At 38.1% G+C, this 22,410-nt stretch overlaps 3 protein-coding genes across 3 annotated transcripts in view; 1 reads left to right on the top strand and 2 right to left on the bottom strand.

Annotated features, from left to right (window-relative positions):
- Nucleotides 1-22,410, bottom strand: part of agmo (alkylglycerol monooxygenase) — a 262,745-nt gene that overhangs the window by 200,431 nt on the left and 39,904 nt on the right. The window contains exons 3-4 of the mRNA XM_048260252.1: nt 3,294-3,445; nt 3,054-3,157 (exon numbers count right to left, since the gene is read on the bottom strand). Of these exons, the coding sequence (XP_048116209.1) occupies nt 3,054-3,157; nt 3,294-3,445 (256 nt within the window). The remainder of the gene's footprint in view (nt 1-3,053; nt 3,158-3,293; nt 3,446-22,410) is intronic.
- Nucleotides 6,862-17,489, bottom strand: LOC125305493 (coiled-coil domain-containing protein 106-like). The gene is made up of 7 exons (XM_048260253.1): nt 16,435-17,489; nt 12,618-12,685; nt 12,357-12,514; nt 10,175-10,356; nt 9,831-9,974; nt 8,734-8,910; nt 6,862-7,441 (listed from the first exon to the last, which is right to left on the bottom strand). The coding sequence occupies exons 4-7, from the start codon at nt 10,353-10,355 to the stop codon at nt 7,257-7,259; spliced, it is 687 nt and encodes a 228-aa protein (XP_048116210.1). The 5' UTR covers nt 10,356; nt 12,357-12,514; nt 12,618-12,685; nt 16,435-17,489; the 3' UTR covers nt 6,862-7,256.
- On the top strand, nt 13,560-14,747 carry LOC125305495. The gene is made up of 3 exons (XM_048260255.1): nt 13,560-13,746; nt 14,000-14,113; nt 14,192-14,747. The coding sequence occupies exons 1-3, from the start codon at nt 13,684-13,686 to the stop codon at nt 14,654-14,656; spliced, it is 642 nt and encodes a 213-aa protein (XP_048116212.1). The 5' UTR covers nt 13,560-13,683; the 3' UTR covers nt 14,657-14,747.

Raw genomic sequence — 22,410 nt, 5'->3', positions numbered from 1 at the left:
TTAAATGTTTTTTTTTATCATTATTATTTTGTTCTAGGTACCGCCATAGCCAGTGCATTTGACTGCATGTTTACACAATGGAGAATCTGGAAAGAAAATGTGCACGTCGTGCTTCGAGACAACGCACGAAATATGGTGAAGGCGATGGAGGAGTGTGGTGTTAAAAGCCTGGGCTGTATGGCTCATCTGGGGCAGTTAGCTGTACACGATGCAGTACTAAGCCAGCGAAGCGTTGTTGACTCTTTGGCTATGGCCAGAAAAATAGTCGGACATTTTAAAAGCTCCCCTCTTGGTACCTCTCGGCTGAGAGACATCCAGAGAGAGATGGGAATGAAGATCAAAATGCTACAACAGGACGTCCCAACGCGCTGGAATAGTACATTCATGATGATGACAACTCTCCTGGAACAGAAGCGCGCACTGGTTATGTACGAGGCTTACCACGGACTGCCTGTATCTCTCAACGCAAATCAGTGGAGTCTCATTGAGAAAATGACAACACTCCTGGCACCTTTTGAAGAGTTGACGAGAGAGATCAGCTCGCATACAGCTACAGCTGCTGACGTGATCCCGTCTGTTGTGGCACTCAAGCGTTTTCTGAACAAGACAGCTGAAACCGACAGTGGGGTCAAAACAACCAAGTCTGCACTGCTTGAAGCTGTGAACAAGAGATTCGAAACCAGTTTCTCTGAGCAATTATACTACTTGGCAACAATCCTGGACCCCAGATATAAAGATCGCTACTTTGACGCAGACCTCAAGCTAGTGGCAAAAAACAAGCTAGAGAAAGAAGTGGACAAGATGACCGCCTCAGCGACGACCAGCGCCAGAGCCACAGTTGGGCCTACACCAGTCGCAGAAGAAGCTGAGCCAGAAGAAGGTGAACCACAAGAAAAGAGGATCGTCGCATGAAGTGAAGGGCATTAGTTCCTGGACATGTTCGATGAAATTCTGGAGGAAAAGGAGCAGGATGAACAGGCAACAGGTCCAACGAGGTGTGCAGGTAGGCTAGGTTTACTATACTATTTGAAGATGATCTTTTTAATAGTCTTTTATTCAAATAAAGTATTTCACATTTCTTTGTGTCCAAGTAATTTCTAATCTAGTCTAATTTCATGAAAAACTGTGATCTATAGTTATTATTGAACTTGTAGACTTAAGAGTTTGGCCTCACAAGAAAAAAAGTTAATTGAATTAACAATTATTTTATTTCGTTTGGCGCCATGAATACAAATGTTGAATAATAATTTCCTGATGATTTGCCAGAGATGTATATTTATACACTTCTCAATTTTTCTTTTAGGTGCATGGTTACCTGAGTGAGCCCACTATCCCCAGAAATGTGAGCCCACTGCAGTACTGGCAAAAGCAACATGACCCGCTTCCCTGCCCTCGCCCCCAGTGGCACGCAAGTACCTCTCAGCTCCATGTACCAGTGTGGACAGCGAACGTCTCTTCTCCGCAGCTTCAAATGTTGTCAGTGAAAAGAGAAATAGGATCGGTACAGAGAGAGCAGAAATGCTCCTGTTTGTTAAGCACAACATTCATCTGCTTCCAAAGCCCAGGAAGGTCAAGGGTTAGGCCTAGCCCTAACGTACTTGGCAGTTACAGTACTTAGTTACTATACTTACAATTCAAAAGACTGCAAAAGCCAGTGTTTGTTCATTCCAGTTGGTTCTGGCTCCGTTTTCTTTTGCTAAGTGGCTGTGGCCATTTTTAGGCCTACTAGTACTGTACCTTAAAAGTTTTCCAATGTTAAAAGAATACTGCATCAGTCATTTTATTTTGTTAAGTGGCTTTGGCCATTTTTAGGCCTTCTACTGTACCTTAAATATTTTTCAATGTTGTTAACAGAATACAGTATCAGTCATTTTATTTTGCTAAGTGGCTTTGGCCATTTTTAGGCCTTCTACTGTACCTTAAATATTTTTCAATGTTAACAGAATACAGTGTCAGTCATTTCTGAAAATAAAATGCAAAAGTAAAAGGAAAAAAATGATTTATTGATGATTAATTATATTGATTATCATAAAAATGTGTTTTATATATATATCGACATCGGTAAATATCGGTATCGGCCATAACAGCAAAATTAATATCGGTTATCGGTATCGGCCACAATTTTCACATCGGTGCATCACTACATATTACCACTACAATAATGTATGTAACTCCTAATCAGAGAATATACTTACTGACTAAAACGAGTAGCAGTTACTTTCCTTGCAAGCAGCACTCCTTTCACTACAGCATAGCCTGAACTGCCCACGACTGGCTACGAACTTTTCAGCTAGCTTCTAACTGGACATCTTGACAAAAATTGCACAAGGGTACAAGTTGTAAAACATTTGTTTGTGTGCAAATTAATAACTTCTGTTGCTTACAATGCTAAAAACGAACCTAATACAATGTTTAGCTTAGTCTACGACACTAACGTGCGAGTATTGCACTAGTATTACAGCTAGCTAACTGGGCTACGTGTGGCAAACTCAAGTAAATGACAAAACTTACCACTCTGAAGTAGTCATTTCCAATCTATGGGCGACTGGTTGCTATTCTATTTCAGATTCTTCCTCTGATTCAGGGTCAAATATGCTGTTCAACACCTATATCTCCACAGTATTTCCACCTTGGCTGTTTCAGTGAGTGCTGTCGGCCATGTTTGCGTCTTTGCTCCGGAGCTTTGCTCGTTGTAAACCAACCAATCAGCACGCAGTTCATCTAAATATTCATGAGCATACCATAAAAGGAAGAAAACCTCTCGTTTCATTCTAGGGCTTTTAACCAGGCTTGCATTAGGGCGCATAGAACAGCACATATGCCATTTTCAGCCCAACCAATGTTACACACCCTATTCAGAGACCTTAAGGACCAGCACAAAATACCCTATATCATCATTCTATCACCCTTTAAACATTTTGGCTAAGGAATTATTATTAAGGGACATCCCCTACCTCTAGGACAAGGAATTTCAAACATTTCCTGTGAACATTTGAAATGACAACATTTTTTAGTGGATATCAGAGACATAAATAGACAGGAAGTAATCTTACCCATGACGTACACTGTTGTGTAACTGACTGCCTTAAAGCAGTGGAGAGATTATAATACTCAGAACTGTGATGTACTTGATGTGCTGCCCACAGGATATTGAGTTCTGCAGAAGTACAAAAAAGACATGCACAATCCTGGTAACATTATCAACCATAATTGAGACATACTTTGATAGTCTTGCTCTTATTGAAAAACACAATAAATAATTGAAAAAGTACAAATAAGTTACTTTGACTCACCATGAGCAAACCGATGAACCCAATAGTAGCAGAAGTCAACACAAAGAAAGGCCAGCCACCATGTCCAGACAGAGTCCCAAGGTAACTCAATCATGCGGTAGTTATTCCAGAAGTAGACATAAGAGGACAGTTCCAAGCCTCTGAAAAAAAGGCTATAAAAAAACAGACAAAAATGTACACACTAGTGCTGTCACAGTTACACATTAACACAGTTGGCACAGCTGCCTGGGTTTTGTGTCCATAGGCCAACAGTTAAATGCAACCCAGTTTCCCAAAAAAGTTAAATCTCTGTGTAAAATGGAAATAAAAACAGAATGTGATTCTAGTAAGATAATTTTAACTTAGTTTCATAAGAGTTTGACTTATTTTAATAAATCTTATCAAGACAAAATTGCTTGTTTTTAAAACAAATTTGCTTAATGCACTGACAACTACATTTGCTTATTTTCTTGATACTATCCTTACATACATTTCAGGTTTCTGGTGAACAGTTTCTGCAAATGTGCGGCATGGTCATATTTTCACATGAAAATTAGGTTTCTGGTAAACAGTTGCTGTTAACTTTGCAATGTTGCAGCAAATGTGTAGCAATGTCATATGCAAACTAGAATTGCGGTTCCGAGGAACTGCAAGAGTGGGTTTGATCAGGGGCATGGAACTCGGCCTCATCCAAGGATTCCAACGGTACCTCATTTATGAAAATCGGACATACGGGTCAAAAGTTACATGTACACACCTTCATATACACAGACAGCCCAGCCCAGCCCATTAGAGCTCTGCCAGATGGCTTAGAACTCTGCCAGGTGCAAGCTTAACCCTTAAGAACGTAAGAACGTTAACTATCCGTAAAAGCGTACCGTCACACTTTTGTGTTTGGAATGTTGCTACATAAGTATTCTAATTGCTGCTTAACAATGGGCTACCACTGGTTGGCTAACATGGGCTGACATTGTACATTCTCAAAGTCAAAAATGGTCTCTCGCAAATCATGTCCACATTTTGCAGATCTAGTTTATATTATGATTGTGTGGTCGGGCTATACTGTACATGACAAAATACACGGAAGTGGCAAGTATTGGGAAGACGTTTATTTACAGGAGGCTACAAATGTTTCTAGCTTCACTGCCATTTATTGCCATATTTCTGAATGTCAGTCATTACACACCGCCGTCATGCTATCCGGCAAAAGATTCTTTGGACGCCGCCATTGGCCGAATACCGGCGCCCATTGACTTACATTGAACACATGTAAACAAAACGTCAATTATGTGCTCAAACTAATGCCGCTGACTTATGACAAAAACCATTCCACTTTTATACGAAACTACATTTTTGTACAACATTTATCCAGCAAAAATTACAGAATTTGGATTAAGTAATGTGGAGAAATATCGATATTAAGAAAATTGCCGCTGCGTGACGCCGAGTTAATGGCATTTCCCCTTGTCCATGAGTCACGTATAACAGGTCACGTCGGTGGCCGTTATCCCTCACATGTCAGAGTAATGACATTCAAAAACGTACCTTTATATTACATTAGAATTTATAAAGGAACGAAATGTCAAACGAATTAAGCAATATGTTTGCTGGATGACACGAATATTAGTAAGGAAAAACAAGATTTTTACCGTAATGTCCAGTGAAATTACATATGTTGTGGCGCTATTGCGCGGCACGGCCAGCAGATGATATCATTGCACTACAGCAACCAGGAACCAACAATAAACCTAGACACTCGAGATTTTAGGGCCGTTGTCAGCCACAACGCATCATCTGAAAATCTGAATTGTGAAGTAGACCTACTCCATAGTCACGTGTGCCTGTTCATTCATTCCATGTCAATAGAACAAACCAAATTAGAATAGGCTAGTAATGCAATACTACATACAATACAAATGTATGCATGGATATACTGTATGTGTGTGTGTATGTATGTATATATATATAAATGTATATATATATATATATATATATATATATATATATATATATATATATATATACATATACATACATATATACAGAGAGAGAGAGTATTTTCTGTTTTTGTTTTTTGTCCTATGGTCTTATGTTCTTGTTTGTTATGTTGTATGTAACAACAGCTTTGGCAACACTGTTCCCATGCAGTCATGCTAATAAAGCAACTTTGAATTTGAATTTGAATTTGAGAGAGAGAGAGAGCAATACAGAACAGGTTGTCGGTCTGAACTGAAGTTAGTGCTGCATGTAAACACACACTTGTCACGCTACATTTATGTGTATGTATGTAATGCGTGTGTGAGTGTGTGTATGTGTATGTATGTAATGTGTGTGTGTGTGTGTGTGTATATATATATATATATATACAGAGAGAGAGAGAGAGAGAGAAAGAGCAATACAGAACAGGTCGTCGGTTTTACTGAACTGAAGTTATTGCTTGTAAACAGCATGTAAACACACTTGTCACGCTACATTTATATGTGTATGTATGTAATGTGTGTGTATATATATATATACAAAGAGAGAGGGCAATACAATATATATATATATATATATATATATATATATAGGTAACACTTTATTTTAATGTGTCACAGTGTACCTACCTAATTAGGTACGGTGGTATAATCTGTGTAACAACATATACTATCAGGTACTATCATTGTACTTGCATTATGTATTTGTGGGTACCTACATATAAGCTTAGTTGTTACATTGTAATACTGAGTGCTTTTACAAAACTTTGCCAATTTGCCTAAATTTTCATCAGAGGCAAAGAGCTGACCTGAGACCTGCTGGATGGGGTAAATCTGGTCATGATAGATTTGATATACAAAGCATTCTTAGCTCCAGTCAAGGCCTCATTGTCTTCAGTGTACATGTAACAGCTGTGCTGCTACAACCTTGTTACTCTTTGATACAGTGGAATAAACCTATTAAGTGTACCAGTTAATTACTTACATGTACATATGACATGTATGTTGTGTCTTCAATGTCTTAGAACAGGTCTACTAATTCACTACATAGTACATATATCAACTGTGTTGGTACACACATATTGCTCTTTGATACAGTGGCATAAACCCATTAAAATGAAGTGTACCAGTTAAGTACTTACATGTATGTTGTGTCATTGGTGTCTTGGAACACGTCTGCCATTACCCTAAGTAGCACATGTATCAACTGTGTTGGTACACACTTATTACTCTTTGATAAACCCATTAAAATGAAGTGTACCAGTTAAGTACTTACATGTACATATTACATGAGTTGTGTCATTGGTGTCTTAGAACATGTCTGCCATTACCCTACATACTGTAGTACATGTATCAACTGTGTTGGTACACATTTATTACTCTTTGATACAGTGGAATAAACCCATTGAAATAAAGTGTACCAGTTAAGTACTTACATGTACATATTACATACTGTATATCCTGTCAATGATGTCATGCATCCCCTGTAGTTGATGTGTTGAAACATGTCTGCTGTTACACCACATAGTACATGTATCAACTGTGTTGGTACACACCTAATACTCTTTAATATTCAAAACAAACCCATTAAAATAAACCATACAAGTGAAGCATTTTCATGTATTACTTGAATGTCATGTTTTTAATGTCTTGGACCATCAGTGCTTTTACACCACAATCTAGTACCAGTACATGTGATAGAGACAGGAAATGAAACAGTAAGTTGTGTACTGGAAACTGGAAGAGTGCTGTAAATTCCAAGCTTTTCTATAAACATAAAGTATACCACGTTATTGAAAATGGTTTCATTTAAATCAAATAAAAAGCAAGTAAGTAAAAGCAAAACTCCAGGTCCTCCTAAACCAGGTCAGGTTGTATATATTTAAAGAACACTGCCCTAGAAACTTAAGTTCCTCATTCAAGAACAATTCACAAACATTTGTTTATACACAGTAAGTAAACACTAATGGGCAGAGGAAAACAAAAAGACAGAATGCACAAAATGCATTTATGAATATGAGAAATTTATGAGGAATTTAGGTTTAATCAACATTATTTCTGCAAGAGGTGCAGATAGCGCCATCGTGTTCCGGTCAATTCGTGTTTTTTGAAATGCTTTGGTCATGCTGCGGCAGCTTTTATAGGCCTTCAAGACGTTTATGTATCTTTGCAAGACATCATCTGGTGTCTGTGCTGTGAAAGACAGAAAGAAGAGGAAATTAGACAAAATTATTCTTGGGCGTTGCAACAACACATTTATAAGTGGACTTGTCATCACCCAATCCCCATGAAATGTAAAGCCGTAGGTTCTGCAGGTTAAATGCCTCATTAGGTCAGCTTCCCTGTCTATACCAAAATCTTGTGCCTAATTGACTTCTTTATTTTCTTTTCTTCAACTTGGTGAGCTCAAACAATAGGGCTTTAAGTTGAAACACCAGAATTCCCTGAATCATGATGCCTTGAAGTGTCAGTCTGTCTACTGATGTTAACTGTACTGAACACAAACTAAAATACTTTCTGACAAATGATTATAGTTGTATTTGGACTGTCACATATACAAAATGATTAATGATACAGTATCTTGCATGGAATTTCTGCATGTCTTCTGCACATGTTTGTTTAAACCTTTTCAGCACACAAGAAACAATTATAAAAGATCCAACCCCCAATTATGAAGATCCAACCTTTCAAAACCTTCTGAAACCAAATTACAATATCTCACAAAAGTGAGTACATCCCTCCCATTTCTGCAAATAATTTAATTTTGGATAGATTTTGCCTAGACATGACACCTTAATAACACATAATCTCGTCACTGTAGTGTACAGTTTGTACTATTTATGACATATGATTCAAAACACAATCAAGAACTGGCAACATAAGTGAGTACACCCCATAATGAATTTCTCCAAATTACGGTTTCAGTGTTAAATAATTTGTGTCAGCCATGATCATCTAGCACTGCCTTAACCCCTTTGCTGTTGTGGATTCACCAGAGCTCACAGGTTCCCTCCATTATTACATCACTAAATAGATGGGTGCTAGCTCAACCTTCTGCTTGAGGAGGCTCCAGAGTAGCAAGAGGCGTTTGGCCAGTCTATCATGGCTAAGCAATTGATCATCTGTGGAGCATCCTCAAGCAGATGGCTGAGCAGCACAAGGTGAATGGGAGTAACCTGGTTATCACGAGCATAGTCTAGGCATAGCATAGCATAGCATAGCATAGGCAGATGCCCAATGGGACTATTGTACTTGCCTGTATAGAACTTTGACTATATGTACCTAGGTTTTTAGATCTTTACCCTATGTGCTGCACATGGTTAGCTTTAGCACCAGGGTTACTAGTCGATTTAGTGTACACTGGATTACCCCTTTAAAGTGTCATGTATACAGAGTTATCCATTTCACTTTTGTGAAATGCTGTATAAGTTCTTCTATTTACTTATCACAACTGTTGGTACTAGCCTAATTAACAACCAGAAAACCTCTTGTCTTGGCGAGGGGATGATCCTCCTTCTTCTTTGTCTTCCTCTTTTTCTTCTTCTTCGGCTCATCATCGGAAGATGCAGATGATAAAATTGCACATGACGAAGATGATCCAATCTCAGAGTCAGAAGAACCAGATGATATTTCATCTTGCTTCTTCTTTGGTTGGCTTTTTCCTGTGCAAATGTAACAGAAGAAACTTATTCATCTAATTTTAAACATGATACATTGACTACAGTATGAATATTTAAGGAAGTACTCTTAAATTTAGTACTGGAACAATTTGGCCCAACCTAGACTGAGATATGGACAAAGAAGTTAGGCCAACCCAATTGTTTATAGAAACTGAAGGCTCCTAACATCAGCTGTACAGCTGCAGTTGCCTGCCACACAAGCAGGCTGGGAAATAGCATCTTTCCACAAGCCATCAGGCTTATCAACACACTAAAGAAAATTCAATGAACATTCCATGAATATGCTACTGACAAACTGTATACGATGCTCTCAGCACTCTTGCACTTTATATTTTGCACCTTACATATTGAACCTACACCTTACTGCACCTTACATATTGCACACCTCATTGCACTTTTCATACTACACATTACACTTCACCTTACCTCACCAGCTTCCAAGAAAGAGCTACCACAGTATTTCCTTTCTTGTTGTTTATCTGTATGTTTTATGTCCATTTATTATTGATGTTTGTATTTGATGGTGGTGTGTGTGTGTGTGTGTGTGTGTGTGTGTGTGTGCGTCGCGTTGAATTGAATTGCACATTTGGTGTCTGGTGAAGCGCAATTTCAATCCTCTCTGTAATCCTTGTTACATAGTGAATTGACAATAAAGTACACTTTGACTGTCCATATCACAAATTCACTCATCCTTTTTCCTTTGGACAGCACATGGTGACCTCAAATAAGAATACTATGGGTCAACAGAAAGTCAAAAGACAAAGCCGGTGTGAATCAATCAATATCCTGAATTCTAATCTAAGAGTTGCTGTTGAAATGAGTGATAATGTAAAAAAACCTTGATCATAGTCCGAATTAATGAAGCGGCAGCTCAACATTGAATGTAAGAACAGATGACCTACCAGTGGATGCCATGGCCGTGGTAAGGGTTGTCCGCAGAAAATCTCGTTCATTTTCTAACATGGCAACCTTCTCCTGTAGAGTTTTTATTTCTGACAACAGCCTCTTGTTCTGTTGTTTAACATTGCTGGCTGATGACTGGAAGTCTGGAACACAAACAATTAAACATGCACACACATTTACATCAGGCATACATCTGTTACATTTGACTGATGGCTATACATAATCCCATAACATTTGACATAAAAAACATTTTAGCATTGGAAGTGCTCAGCACAATACACCATTCTGGTCAAATACTGTAAAATGGGACATAAGAATAGCAACAACAACAACAAAACCTCACCGTCTGATGAATCACTACATGCCACATCTTTATCTTGCTCCTCCAGTTTTTCTTGTGTTGGTGGAGTGACATCTTCACACCTGGACACTTCACCAGCACTTGTGGATTCAATGGTGATGGTTTCAGGCATGGTACTAGTTTTGACATTTGCTGGTTTGGCTTTTTTTTTACGGCCAGCCATCCTGGAATATACAGTAAATAACTGACATTACAGAAGACTAGGAGGTCTAATGTAACCTAGGTTGCTGAAGCTAATCACTATCATACCCAGTGATGGAATGTAGTCCTCTCATAGCCTAATAAATAAAACACTCCCACTGTTGAGATCTTGCAATCACCCTGTCTGAATGACTGTTGCATTTTGATGTTTATAACAGTAGCCTAACAGTTTGGCAGTTTATTGGTTTACCTTGTAAACACACTTAATCCTGATTTCTTTAAAGGAGAAGTTCGGTGTGAAATGGACTTTGATTGTATTGAAAGATGTTATTTTTATTCCAATAACAAGGTTCAAAGCAACTCCACACTTCATATGGAGACTTCTGAGGGTCATTTAAATCGAGACACTAAGAAGTTTAAAAATGCACATGTAGTTTATTAAAAAGACCGTTTCTACAGACCAGTGTTGGGAAAGTTACTTTTTAAAAGTAATTAGTTACTTCTCTGAAAAAAAAAAACTCCGTTAGTAACTCCGTTACTGCATTGTAAAAGTAATGTAGTGAACTAAGCCTAGCTGGTTACGAATGTGAGCTCCCATGGTGCTGTGCAGTGTGTGTGAGTAATGTTGATGTTGGTTTTAGTGAGAGTAATTGCGTTTACCTTGTCATGTATGTGTTAGCTTGTATAGTCTTTCTTTATGTTGTACCTCATGTGTTTACCCCGTGTATTGTATGTGACTACCCTGTTTGTGTATCGTGCTTGTTTAATCGACCTCCCTTGTGTTGCCTGTGTAATGGGGTTCATGTGTTTTGGTATGAGACCAATAAAAACCATTCTGAGACAAATTTGCAGTTTGTTACAGTAATTTGAAATGTAATGTGAAATGGTCACAGACCTACAGCACATTGTTGTCTGGGCTGGCCATAGCCTAAAGTGTTGTATGCACGAGGGACAAGTTTGTATAGTCAGGTCACTGATGGCCTGCCTCTTGGAAGAGATTGGAGACTATTAGAAATGTGTATTTGTTGTAGTTGCAATTTGATTTCAACATCACCTTTGGAATAGCCTATATGGAGCAGGATCTCTGTTTTGATATGCAGTTTGCCATGTTTGAGTCGAGCTCGACAGGCTGTAGGCTATGTCAAAGCGAACCGTTTATCACAGCAACTAGTGAGAAGTGGTGTTGGAAAGCCCTGATCTTGCAGTTTCGTTTGATGTGCGTGATTTCTGTATTTCGTGAATAATGATTACAGAAAAGAATGCATGTAAAACGCACATTTGTGCCTGGTGTGTCGGCTTGTGTCTGGCGCATTATGTTAATTGTAGTAACGCAATGCATTAATTGACGGTAACGGTAACGGCGTTGTAATGATGGAAAGAGTAATTAATTAGATTTACTGAAAAAAAATATGCCGTTTACTTATAACGCCGACAGTACCTTCAGGGGATTTGGAGTCGGCGCCATTTTCAAAATAAGACGAGATAAGTGCTGTCTGTAACATTATGGTCTTTTTTTAATAAACTACCTGTGCACTTTCAAAGTTCTCAGTGTCTTGTTTTAAATGTCAGGGCCCTAGTAAGTCTAACAATGAATTGTGGAATTACTTTGAACGTTGTTAATGGTGTAAAAATAGCGATTTGCCTGCATATCCTATGCTTTGCCCCCAGCACTAGAGGAAGCTATAATGGCTAATAACGTGTAATTCGGAATGCTGCAGATGAACGAAGGTGAGCATTTGACATAAATTTGTACTCGGTAACATCTTTCAATACACTCCAGGTTCATTTCACACCAAACCTCTCCTGATTTATTTAACCTAACAGTTATTTCTAGATGCTATGTGTTATTTTATGAGAAATCCAAAAATATCTTTGGCCTAGAACTTCTGACTATGTGACTAGCTACAAATGTTAATGGCAACATGCACTCAAAAAGCAGTTTAAAAACTACGACAAATGTTACAAAATATGCCCTGACTCTAGCAGTTGAACGTTTAGAACTCACAGCTCAAAAAAATCTTACCTCTATTCCTTGTTCAACGCGCAAATGATCTTGATATTGACGGTGTAAATTTGCAACCGAAGTCTCTGCGATCGACTGAACTTCCGTTGGCTTTCTTCCTTGCAGTGGAGTTGCCAGGTAATTCTTTTTATCAGCATAGTTGTGTTTGCCAGGTTAACCTGGACATTTTGCAAAAGAAAATGTAGATGGATTTTGCATTTGAAATGATAAACGAAAAATGATATACACTAATTACTTATTTTGGTGTGCTCTTAAACTTACGATTCTGAAAAAAGAGTAGAATCATGTTGAGATGTTTTTCTAAAAATCTGGCAACCATAATCTAAACGCTGGATGGAGGAAATTGGAGGGAGTTGGATTACATTGGAGGGAATTGAGAAGGCTACATTATCAGAAGTGGAACTGGTAGGCTGTGCAAAAAGATGACATTATTTTTTAGCAAAGGGCATAAAGAGTTTGGAGTCAGAGAAAAATATAAATTAGTAAAATGGATGCAACGGCACAAACTACTGGCACAAACACAAAAGTGCCAGAAATGCAACAAACAAATGACTATGGTCCGACATCTAGGAAAAGATGGATATATATGGTGAGTAAACACTTCTTATGGATTTTGGGACAGAGTGGCCAACATCCCCATAGCAAAATCATTATGGGTCTAATTTGGCCCAAAACTGGCTTTTCTTTGGAAAGTTTTTGGATTGATGTATGGCCCAATTAAGGGGTGGCAAAATAAAAACAAAAGAAAGTCAAACCCCACCCAAAGCTCTCCCCAAAAGAATTCAAAATCCCCACATACCAGCCAAATAGTTGTTAAGCCAAATGTTTAACCTGTGGTAAACCACAACCATGCCATAGTTAAACAAAATATCTACTTTTATGCCAAAATGAAGCCAAAAATGCCAAATGTATGCCAGACTATAGACAAAATCTTTGCCATCTGCGTTGTAATACATTCTTCATCTTGGCCCATAATGATGACTGATTAATGACTCTAAAAGTCTATGACAGAGCTATATATTAATGTAGCCTGTTTGACATTGATTGATGTGAACTGATGTTTCAGGCAATGTCGACGAACCAAATACCACCAAAGGGTATGCAAAAAGTCCATAAGATATAGATCCATGTTCTTCAGATCACACAAGGAATTGCATAATTGGATGATGTTTATCTACAGGTAGGCCAATACTATTATTAGGCCTGTATTGTGTCAACAGCCAAATGTTTCTACAAGACTATCAAAGCTGGTTTTATCCTCATTTGTGAACTCATTTATCCATTCACAAGATTTTGCCGGGGTCTTCGACTGCGTCAGATTGATCTGATGGCTGATGGTGTTGCACACAGTTCGGCTACTCTTTCCAAAATGGCAAAGAAGATTAGAAAGGTTTGGCACTATTGCTATTAGTATTGGACAAGTTGCCTCTGAAATAGAATCCATATTATGGTGCACTACATCATGCGGAAGCAATAGCCCATCAAATAGTTGTGAGCTGTTTCACTGTTTATAAATTGGGGCTAACCTAATAGGTGACTTTTAAATTAACATGCTGCAATTTCAGGCAATGTTTATTATAACCTTGCACACTCTGAATTCTGTCTGTGTTTATGTGCCTTTGTTACTTTCAATCAAAATCAAGGTGTGCACAACATCTTTGAAAAGAATGAAGTTGAGAAAGACATTAAAAATTGGTGGACATTCAAACAATCGATTTGTGGTCATTGATGAGTCAAAATTCATCCATAAACGAAAGGTAGGCCTACTAATTTATCAGGTTTAATTATTTTCCACTTCATGCACGCACCATAAATAATCTTTGCATGTTTTACAGTACAACCGTGGAAGATTTGGGGGCACTTGGGCAAGGAAGGGCTGGGTGTTTGGAATGCTGGAAGTGCACCGACAGACCAGAAGACCAATTCTAAAGTTAGTGAAGACCCGCGCTCGAGCAACACTGATCCCCATCATAGAGAAGCATGTACGATGCAACTCAAATATATATAGTGATTCCTGGAGAGCTTATGTGAATGCACTCAATCCAAGAGGTTACCGCCATTTCCCAGTCAACCACCGGTACCATTTTGTTGACCCTTTGACAGGGAGTCACACTCAACACATTGAGCGATTCTGGAGGACTGTTAAGGAACAAATTTGGAGAGTGAGAGGAAACAGGAGTGAAAAGTTGTTAAAGACTCACTTGAAAGTGATTGAGTGGACTTACTGGTTAGGGAAAAGGAATGCAAAGGGTGTTTTTGCACAGATGGTTCACGATATTGCAAAAACGTACAAGGTTTAAGTACACAGGGACTCAGAAATGTGTGTGTTATATTCTCTGTTCTGTATGCTTTGTTAAATTAAATAAACCGTACATGTTGTTTGTTCCTAAATAGACATTTGTTGAAAAGATATCAAATATATTTTGATGAATACATTTTGTTTACTACTTTTGGAAATTTTCTTGGGTGACCAAAAACAATTATTTTCATATATGAAGGTCGCCTATACAGTTCTTATTTCATGAAGTAACACAGTTAGTCTGTTTATGCCTACCTGTATTAGCACATTTTAAGACTTGAGAATGAGGATATACATGTAATATGGATGTATACTTATCTGGTACACTTTATTTTAATGGATTTGTTCTACTGTATTAAAGAGTATTTAGTGTGTACCAACACAGTTGATACATGTACTGTGTGGTGTAACAGCAGACACGTTTCAACACATCAATTACAGGATGCATGACATCATTGACAGGATGTATATAATATGTACATGTAAGTACTTAACTGGTACACTTTACTTTAATGGGTTTATTGCACTGTATCAAAGAGTAATAAATGTGTACCAACACAGTTGATACATGTACTACAGTATGTAGGGTAATGGCAGACATGTTCCAAGACACCAATGACACAACACAATATTGTACATGTAAGTACTTAACTGGTACACTTCATTGTAATGGGTTTGTGCCACTGTATCAAAGAGTAATACATGTGTACCAACACAGTTGATACATGTGCTGCGTAGGGTAATGGCAGACATGTTCCAAGACACCAATGACACAACATACATGTAAGTACTTAACTGGTACACTTCATTTTAATGGGTTTATGCCACTGTATCAAAGAGCAATACGTTTGTACCAACACAGTTGATATATGTACTATGTAGTGAATTAGTAGACCTGTTCCAAGACATCGAAGACACAACATACATGTCGTACATGTAAGTAATTAACTGGTACACTTAATAGGTTTATTCCACTGTATCAAAGAGTAACAAGGTTGTAGCAGCACAGCTGTTACATGTACACTGAAGACAATGAGGCCTTGACTGGAGCTAAGAATGCTTTGTATATCAAATCTATCATGACCAGATTTACCCCATCCAGCAGGTCTCAGGTCAGCTCTTTGCCTCTGATGAAAATTTAGGCAAATTGGCAAAGTTTTGTAAAAGCACTCAGTATTACAATGTAACAACTATATGTAGGTACCCACAAATACATAATGCAAGTACAATGATAGTACCTGATAGTACATGTTATTACACAGGTTGTACCACTGTACCTAATTAGGTAGGTACACTGTAACAGCGACACATTAAAATAAAGTGTTACCAAGACGGTATAGCCTACACGTCACATGTAGCCTACTAGAAGTGATGTTTCAGCTAGAAGTGATGGTTCATAAATTAACCCTCCAACTTTGCTGATGCACAGAACAGGTGCGCTGAGCTTTGTTTTTGGCTCTTCAAAGTGTTGTAAGTAAGGTGGTGTAAGTAGCCTACAGTATACATGTAGGCAGGTGGTGAGACAGGTCAAGAAATATGGTGCAGTACTATACAGTTGATTTTCAGAAGGTGGTTTAGAGTAGTATAAATGAAATATAAATATGTGCACTGTATTACCTTATAAGAGCAGAATAAATATGGCTATGAATAACAATGTCAGTTGATATTATTTTAAATGTTGGTGACACTACATTAATAAGGAGAATAGCAATAATAAACAATAATGTGAATGCAATATCAATGGGCAATAAATGGAAATCAACAAATACTATAACATACAAACAATGACTCAGAACAGCGGTGCATGGTGCATGGTGAACAAATATGTCTTTACACCCCTGTAGACAGGTGCATGCAAAAACACAGAAAGCAGACAAGGATTTTGTTTTTATAACACATGCAATAAGCAATGAACATTTGAAGATGTATTGTTTTGTTCTTCTAACATCAATAGTAGTTGTGCAGAGGTTGTAACATAATGATAAATACATGCTGCCTGTCACATTATGAATATATACCCTGTCTTGTCTTGCACATCAGAAGCAGCAGCACTATGCTATTACATCGTTCACCGTAGGGACTAATATGAGGGAGACTGAGCTGCCAATCTCTCTTAACAGGTCCTGCACCATATCTACAAATATCTGTTCTGCTCTGCACAAACATAAGCAGGGTCTGATTTAGCGTGGCAGAGTGCTGATTGACAATAACATGGTTCCCTTCAGTGTTTGGTTGATTCCCATTGATGTTTGTGGGTTCTGTTTGACTGTACATTTTATGTGTGGCATCTCATTCCTCAGTTGTCTAACATGTTTTCTGACGGCCACTGATTGCATTAGCACCTGAAAGACCAACTTGTAACAAGGTCCCAATTGTGGATACACCCATTAACAGTCCTTGCGACCAATGACATCCGGATCAACTACAAACTTTTGATTGATTTTCAACAATGAACAGTTAGTTCAGTGTAATATGTCCAGCTCTCTCCCCCATCTTAATAAGTCAACATTATATGATATGACCCTATTTTTACATTATAGCCTACATATGTTATAGCCTAACCCTTATCTATAGGTGACTGATGAGATTCATGTTAGCATATATTTATTGGCGACACAATTAATATTGGAGCTATTTCACTGTCACAGACACAGACGTGCTTGGTAGCCTAGGCTACGTAGTCATAGGCCAACATGAGACTTAAGCCCTCGTGTCGTCATGACTTAGGTTAGCCTATGTTCTTACTGTTGTTATTATCTGTAGGACATATTGTCTGTGGAACACAATTGTAGGCTAGGCCTATATTTGATTTTCAGTAAGCTTATATATCAATGATAAAGCTTTTTTACTTTTTTGGTGTAATTATTTAGTTTTTTTTTATCTATGTAGGCTATTTCTTTAATGTTACATTATTATTTTGTTAATACATGGAATAAATCACCACAAACACACGCGACTGTAGCCTATGGGCTTCTCCTGTAGCCTACCAGGCTTGCGCAGCGTGGCTAACAACGCCCCTAAAACAAGTGTAACCGTCGGCTCCTCGAGGCTTATTACTTAAACGAAGTTACAGCAGCTATTAGGCCCGAGGTGCAGTGAAATGGCGTCATCTGGTGGTCATACAATTCCCCCGCTATTAGACCCGAAGTGCAGGAGAAGTGGATATTCAACCACGCCATCCTTCAGGTCGCAGCGACACGTAGGTGTACTTTATGTGCTGTGTCATGCTGCCATCTAGTGGTTGTGGAATATTTAACACCCATTATAGTTCTGGGAATGATGTGCCCTCGAATAAATGTTGTACTTTGTTACAAATTATTTGGGTAATCCATCTGATAAATTGTGTTTTTCTTTTTATACTTCGTACCTTTATAAATTAAAGTGTATCATTAAGGTACCTTTTTCAATGTCATTACTCTGACATTCGACATTAGTCGACCATAAATTTGGGCAATGGGCACATTGTTAGGGGTTGACACTTTGCATAAGATTTCTCCACATTACTTGATCCAAATTCTGTGATTTATGTTGTATAAATGTTGTACAATTATGTAGTTTCGTATCAAAGTGGAATGGTGGTTTTCATAAGTCAGCGGCGTTAGTTTGAGCACATAATTGACGTTTTGTTTACATGTGTTCAATGTAAGTCAATGGGAGCCGGAAATCCATAAATAGCGGCGTCCAAAGAATCTTTTGCCGGATAGCATGACGGCGGTTCATTACACCAAGCACAATAAAACAAGCAAAATTAGTGATTTTTCTAAATTAAATGATGATGTTATTCAGTGTTTAGTCAAATCTCATGGCCACTGATAAGATGAAAATCAAAATGACCGCGAAATGTACGGAATGCTGGAAACAAACATCGTTCATTCACAAGCTATGAAGCTTTCAGTAACGCACGGCTCAGGAAACCTAGTTTGCTACATTCATGACATTAAAACTCGCACAAGAAATGCGCATACATCTTTATCTTGTCCCATTATAATCACAGCTTTATTTGCGCAATAGCAGTGCATCCATCAAGTCCATCAATGCAAAACATTACAGCGACCGGCATCTCGAAGTTCATTCATTCAGAAAACAATCGTAGTATTTACAGACGCTATACAATTTCATCGATAATATTAGTCATGGCACATTTGAAAAGGCGTCAGCTTACTGATGAAGAGATCAGGGTTATTTTTACATCTAATGACGACTCTGATGTGGACATTGAACATCCGTCTGATGTAAGAGCAGAGATATTCGCGTGTCCTGTTATCCTCGTGACAATTGTAACACGTTGTCAGCGCGACTTCATTTGCGTAATCAGGTGCATGCATGCAACACATGTGATCACATGATAAAAGCATGTGTGTGTGTGTGGTACTTTGCAATATTCACGTGAAATAAAACAGACCAGGGGCCTCATGTACAAAGCTTGCATACGCACAAAAATGCTGCGTACGTCACTTCTCACGCTCACGTCCGGATGTACGAAGGCTGACTTGAACGTGAGAATGTGAGGTCCTCCACGCAAACTTCATGTCTGGCGTAGGCCTACGCACATTTCCAATGTGTATCATCAGTTGGCGACACTTAGAGGCAATGCAGCGCAACAACATTAGTTGATCGCGAGTCTAGGCCTTTATTTGCACAGTATATTGTGAAACGTGGGTTATTAAAAATGATAACACTTCGAAAGTAAGCTATTTCCCTTAGTGTGCATAGGATACTTTGACTTTCCTCGAGTAAGCATTCGCATTATTGTTGTCACACTTGTGTGCAAATATAGGGATATGATCCAGAAATCGTAATGTTGTGGCGATGTGGCCTGGATCGACTTCGTTTATTCCACCTCGAGTGCGCGATGCGTGGTAGCCTACTTGGACACGATTGATTTCATGTTTTTTTTTTTAATTAATGCAGTTGTGATGTAATGGTTCAAATGCATCAAACCCAGTTATGCGAACCCTGTTACCTACTTGCAGACAGACCAATAATTCTGCCACAGTCTCTGACCCTATAGCTGCCACTGCTAGTGCTACGCTCTGCCACTACTGTTTTTTGTTTGTTATTAATTACAGATGATAAAGACATAAGATTCTTGCCATTTCGTCAGATAAACAGTTCTATCTCGCATCCGCACTTTTTTTTTATTATTAATTTGATGATTTTAATTATTACACTTTGGAGCAGGTTCGATGTATGGATCCACAAATTAGTTTTCATTGTTATTAATATTGCGGGATAGGCCATTTTGTCTTTGCGGAGGTCTGCGCTCTCGAGTGGCCTTCTAGTTAGCATATTAAAATGAGTGTGATTGAGGGAGGAGAGAGGGTGGAGTGTAATGCTCGTGCATGTACGCTTCATTTCACGTTAATTGGGATGTACAAAGAAAAGCTGCGTGGAATGCTGCGTACGCACAGTTTCATACATCAGGATTTTGTTGTGCGTACGCTACTTTTCAGGTTTGCACGTACGCAATGTTTTAGTATGAAATCCACGCAAGTCTTTGTACATTAGGCCCCAGGCCATGCTAACACTGCATAGATTGTAGGCCACCTAATAATGACTATAGAATGTCAGTGTAGAACGCTAGTGACGCAGCCCAAAAAACTCACCCAGTGGAGTACGTTGGTTTAAATAAAACCTACGTTCTTAAGGGTTAAACAATTAGAGCTGTGATGTCATAATCGAAATTAGAATCTTGAAACATTCCGCCATTCATTTTTAATGGGCCCAAAAAACGCCGAAAAAAGGGAATAACGTGAAAACGACAAGGGCCAGCGACATGAAAGTAACAAGCTCCCTACACCTCCCAAAAGTTATCTGCATTAACGCAACATCCAATAAGCTAAAACGCATAAATATTGTGGTTGCTATGCTGGTTGCTAGGGCAATCATGCTGGTTGCTATGGTGGTCACTAGGTAAAAAGGCCTCCTGAGAGGCCTTAAGGGTCAGTTCTGAGGTTGTTGGCTGCTGGAACCGAAAAATGGACTGCATTTTCTTAACCCTTACAAGCCCGACCGTTCTAATTTCGTTAAAATTTTAACGATGACCAATCATCTAATATCTCAGCTGTCCAATGACTGATTTTATTTCTGAAATCTTCCTCGTAATGCTGACAACATAAGCTTCAATTTGATATGATTGGTTAAGGGGTTTATGGCGCGATATGTTTTGGATACTTGAAGATGAGTCGTGAAAACTTTTCACTTCAGTCGTACATTTTGACATGGACCGCCAGATGCCACCTGCACTTCGTTGGAGTTTACCTTGACTGGAAACCACACAGCTGGATAAACTGAGGTAATATATATTTTTACATCGTTTCTAGTTATGGTTAATCTTAATTTGTAGTCATAAAATCATGTTATTTGACAGTAATATGCTTTCTCATCAGCGTCAACATTATGGCATAGCGGGGGCTAAGTGCATCGTCATGTAACTTTAGCTAGCTGCATTACTCTGAACTGCTCTGCTAGCAAACATTAGAGCCATTCCAACTTTCAGTTATCGTCAAATATCTACCTATACACAGCCATTAAACTATTTGAATATCAACATTCATTCAACTTCCAGTCTGTCAACAACTTTTAAACTATTTACCTTCAACTTTTAAACGGTCTACTTTTAAACTATCATTAAACTATCTATTAAACTAGCTGTCTATCAACAACTTTTAAACTATCTACTGTCTATCAACAACTTTTAAACTATCTACATTCAGCTTTTAAACAGTCTACTTTTAAACTATGAACTTTTATTAAGCTATGCAACCACCATGTCTATCCTAGCATCACCGTAGTAACCATCTCTGTATTATCTGTTTTAACTATACATGATATTTCACATCACAACTTTAGCATTTTCATGCACTGGTCATTCCTTGGAATTGCATTTCTAGTTATTATTATTCCGCTTACCACTTTTTCCGTACGCAATTTCTCTTGAACAATTTAACTTAGAAACTTCATTCAAAATTTGTAACGTAGGTCTTCAAACAGATCGGGTTGGTATGACTTTTCAACTTTGAAACTTTTATACTTTTTAAACTATTAAAGAAAAACTTTTTAAAAATCCCCATAGACTTAACATTGCCGACAGACATCATAATACGGCCGTTAAGCAATTAGAATCCTATGGCAGGTGTTCAGGCCACCAGGATCAACTGCCAGTCTCAGGCTTTAAGCATACAAACTGGCCCTATTAAGACTACACATCCTATTCAACTGCTTCCTCTGCCAAAAACTGTTTCAAAATAAAAGTCCTCACTACAATATTTCACTATTAAACAATTTAACCCTTTAAACTACTGAACTTTTTAACTGTTCAGCCATTGTAACTATTACTTGTCATCAACTATGACTCCTACCCACTGTAGCTAGTTAGCATAGTTAGCATTGCTAACATGTTAGTTAGCATTTTTAGCAAAACTGCTAAAAATGATTAGCTAAGTTAGCTAAGTAACATGGTTAGCATAGTTAGCATGTTAGTTAGCATAGTTAGCATAACTACTAAAAATGATTAGCTAGGTTAGCTAAGTCACATAATAAGCATAGTTAGCATTTTAACATTGTTAACATGCTAGTTAGCATAACTATTAAAAATGATAAGCTAGGTTAGCTAAGTCACATGGTTAACATAGTTAGTATGTTAGCATTGCTAGCATAGTTAGCATGTTTATCAAAACTGCTAGAAAACGTTAGCTAAGTAACATGGTTAGCATATTAACATTGTTAGCACTACTATAAAACATTAGCTAAGTA

The sequence above is a fragment of the Alosa alosa genome, chromosome 13 (genome assembly GCF_017589495.1).
Source record: "Alosa alosa isolate M-15738 ecotype Scorff River chromosome 13, AALO_Geno_1.1, whole genome shotgun sequence".
Classification (NCBI taxonomy): domain Eukaryota; kingdom Metazoa; phylum Chordata; class Actinopteri; order Clupeiformes; family Clupeidae; genus Alosa; species Alosa alosa.
This window is presented reverse-complemented; position numbering and strand designations above follow the sequence as displayed.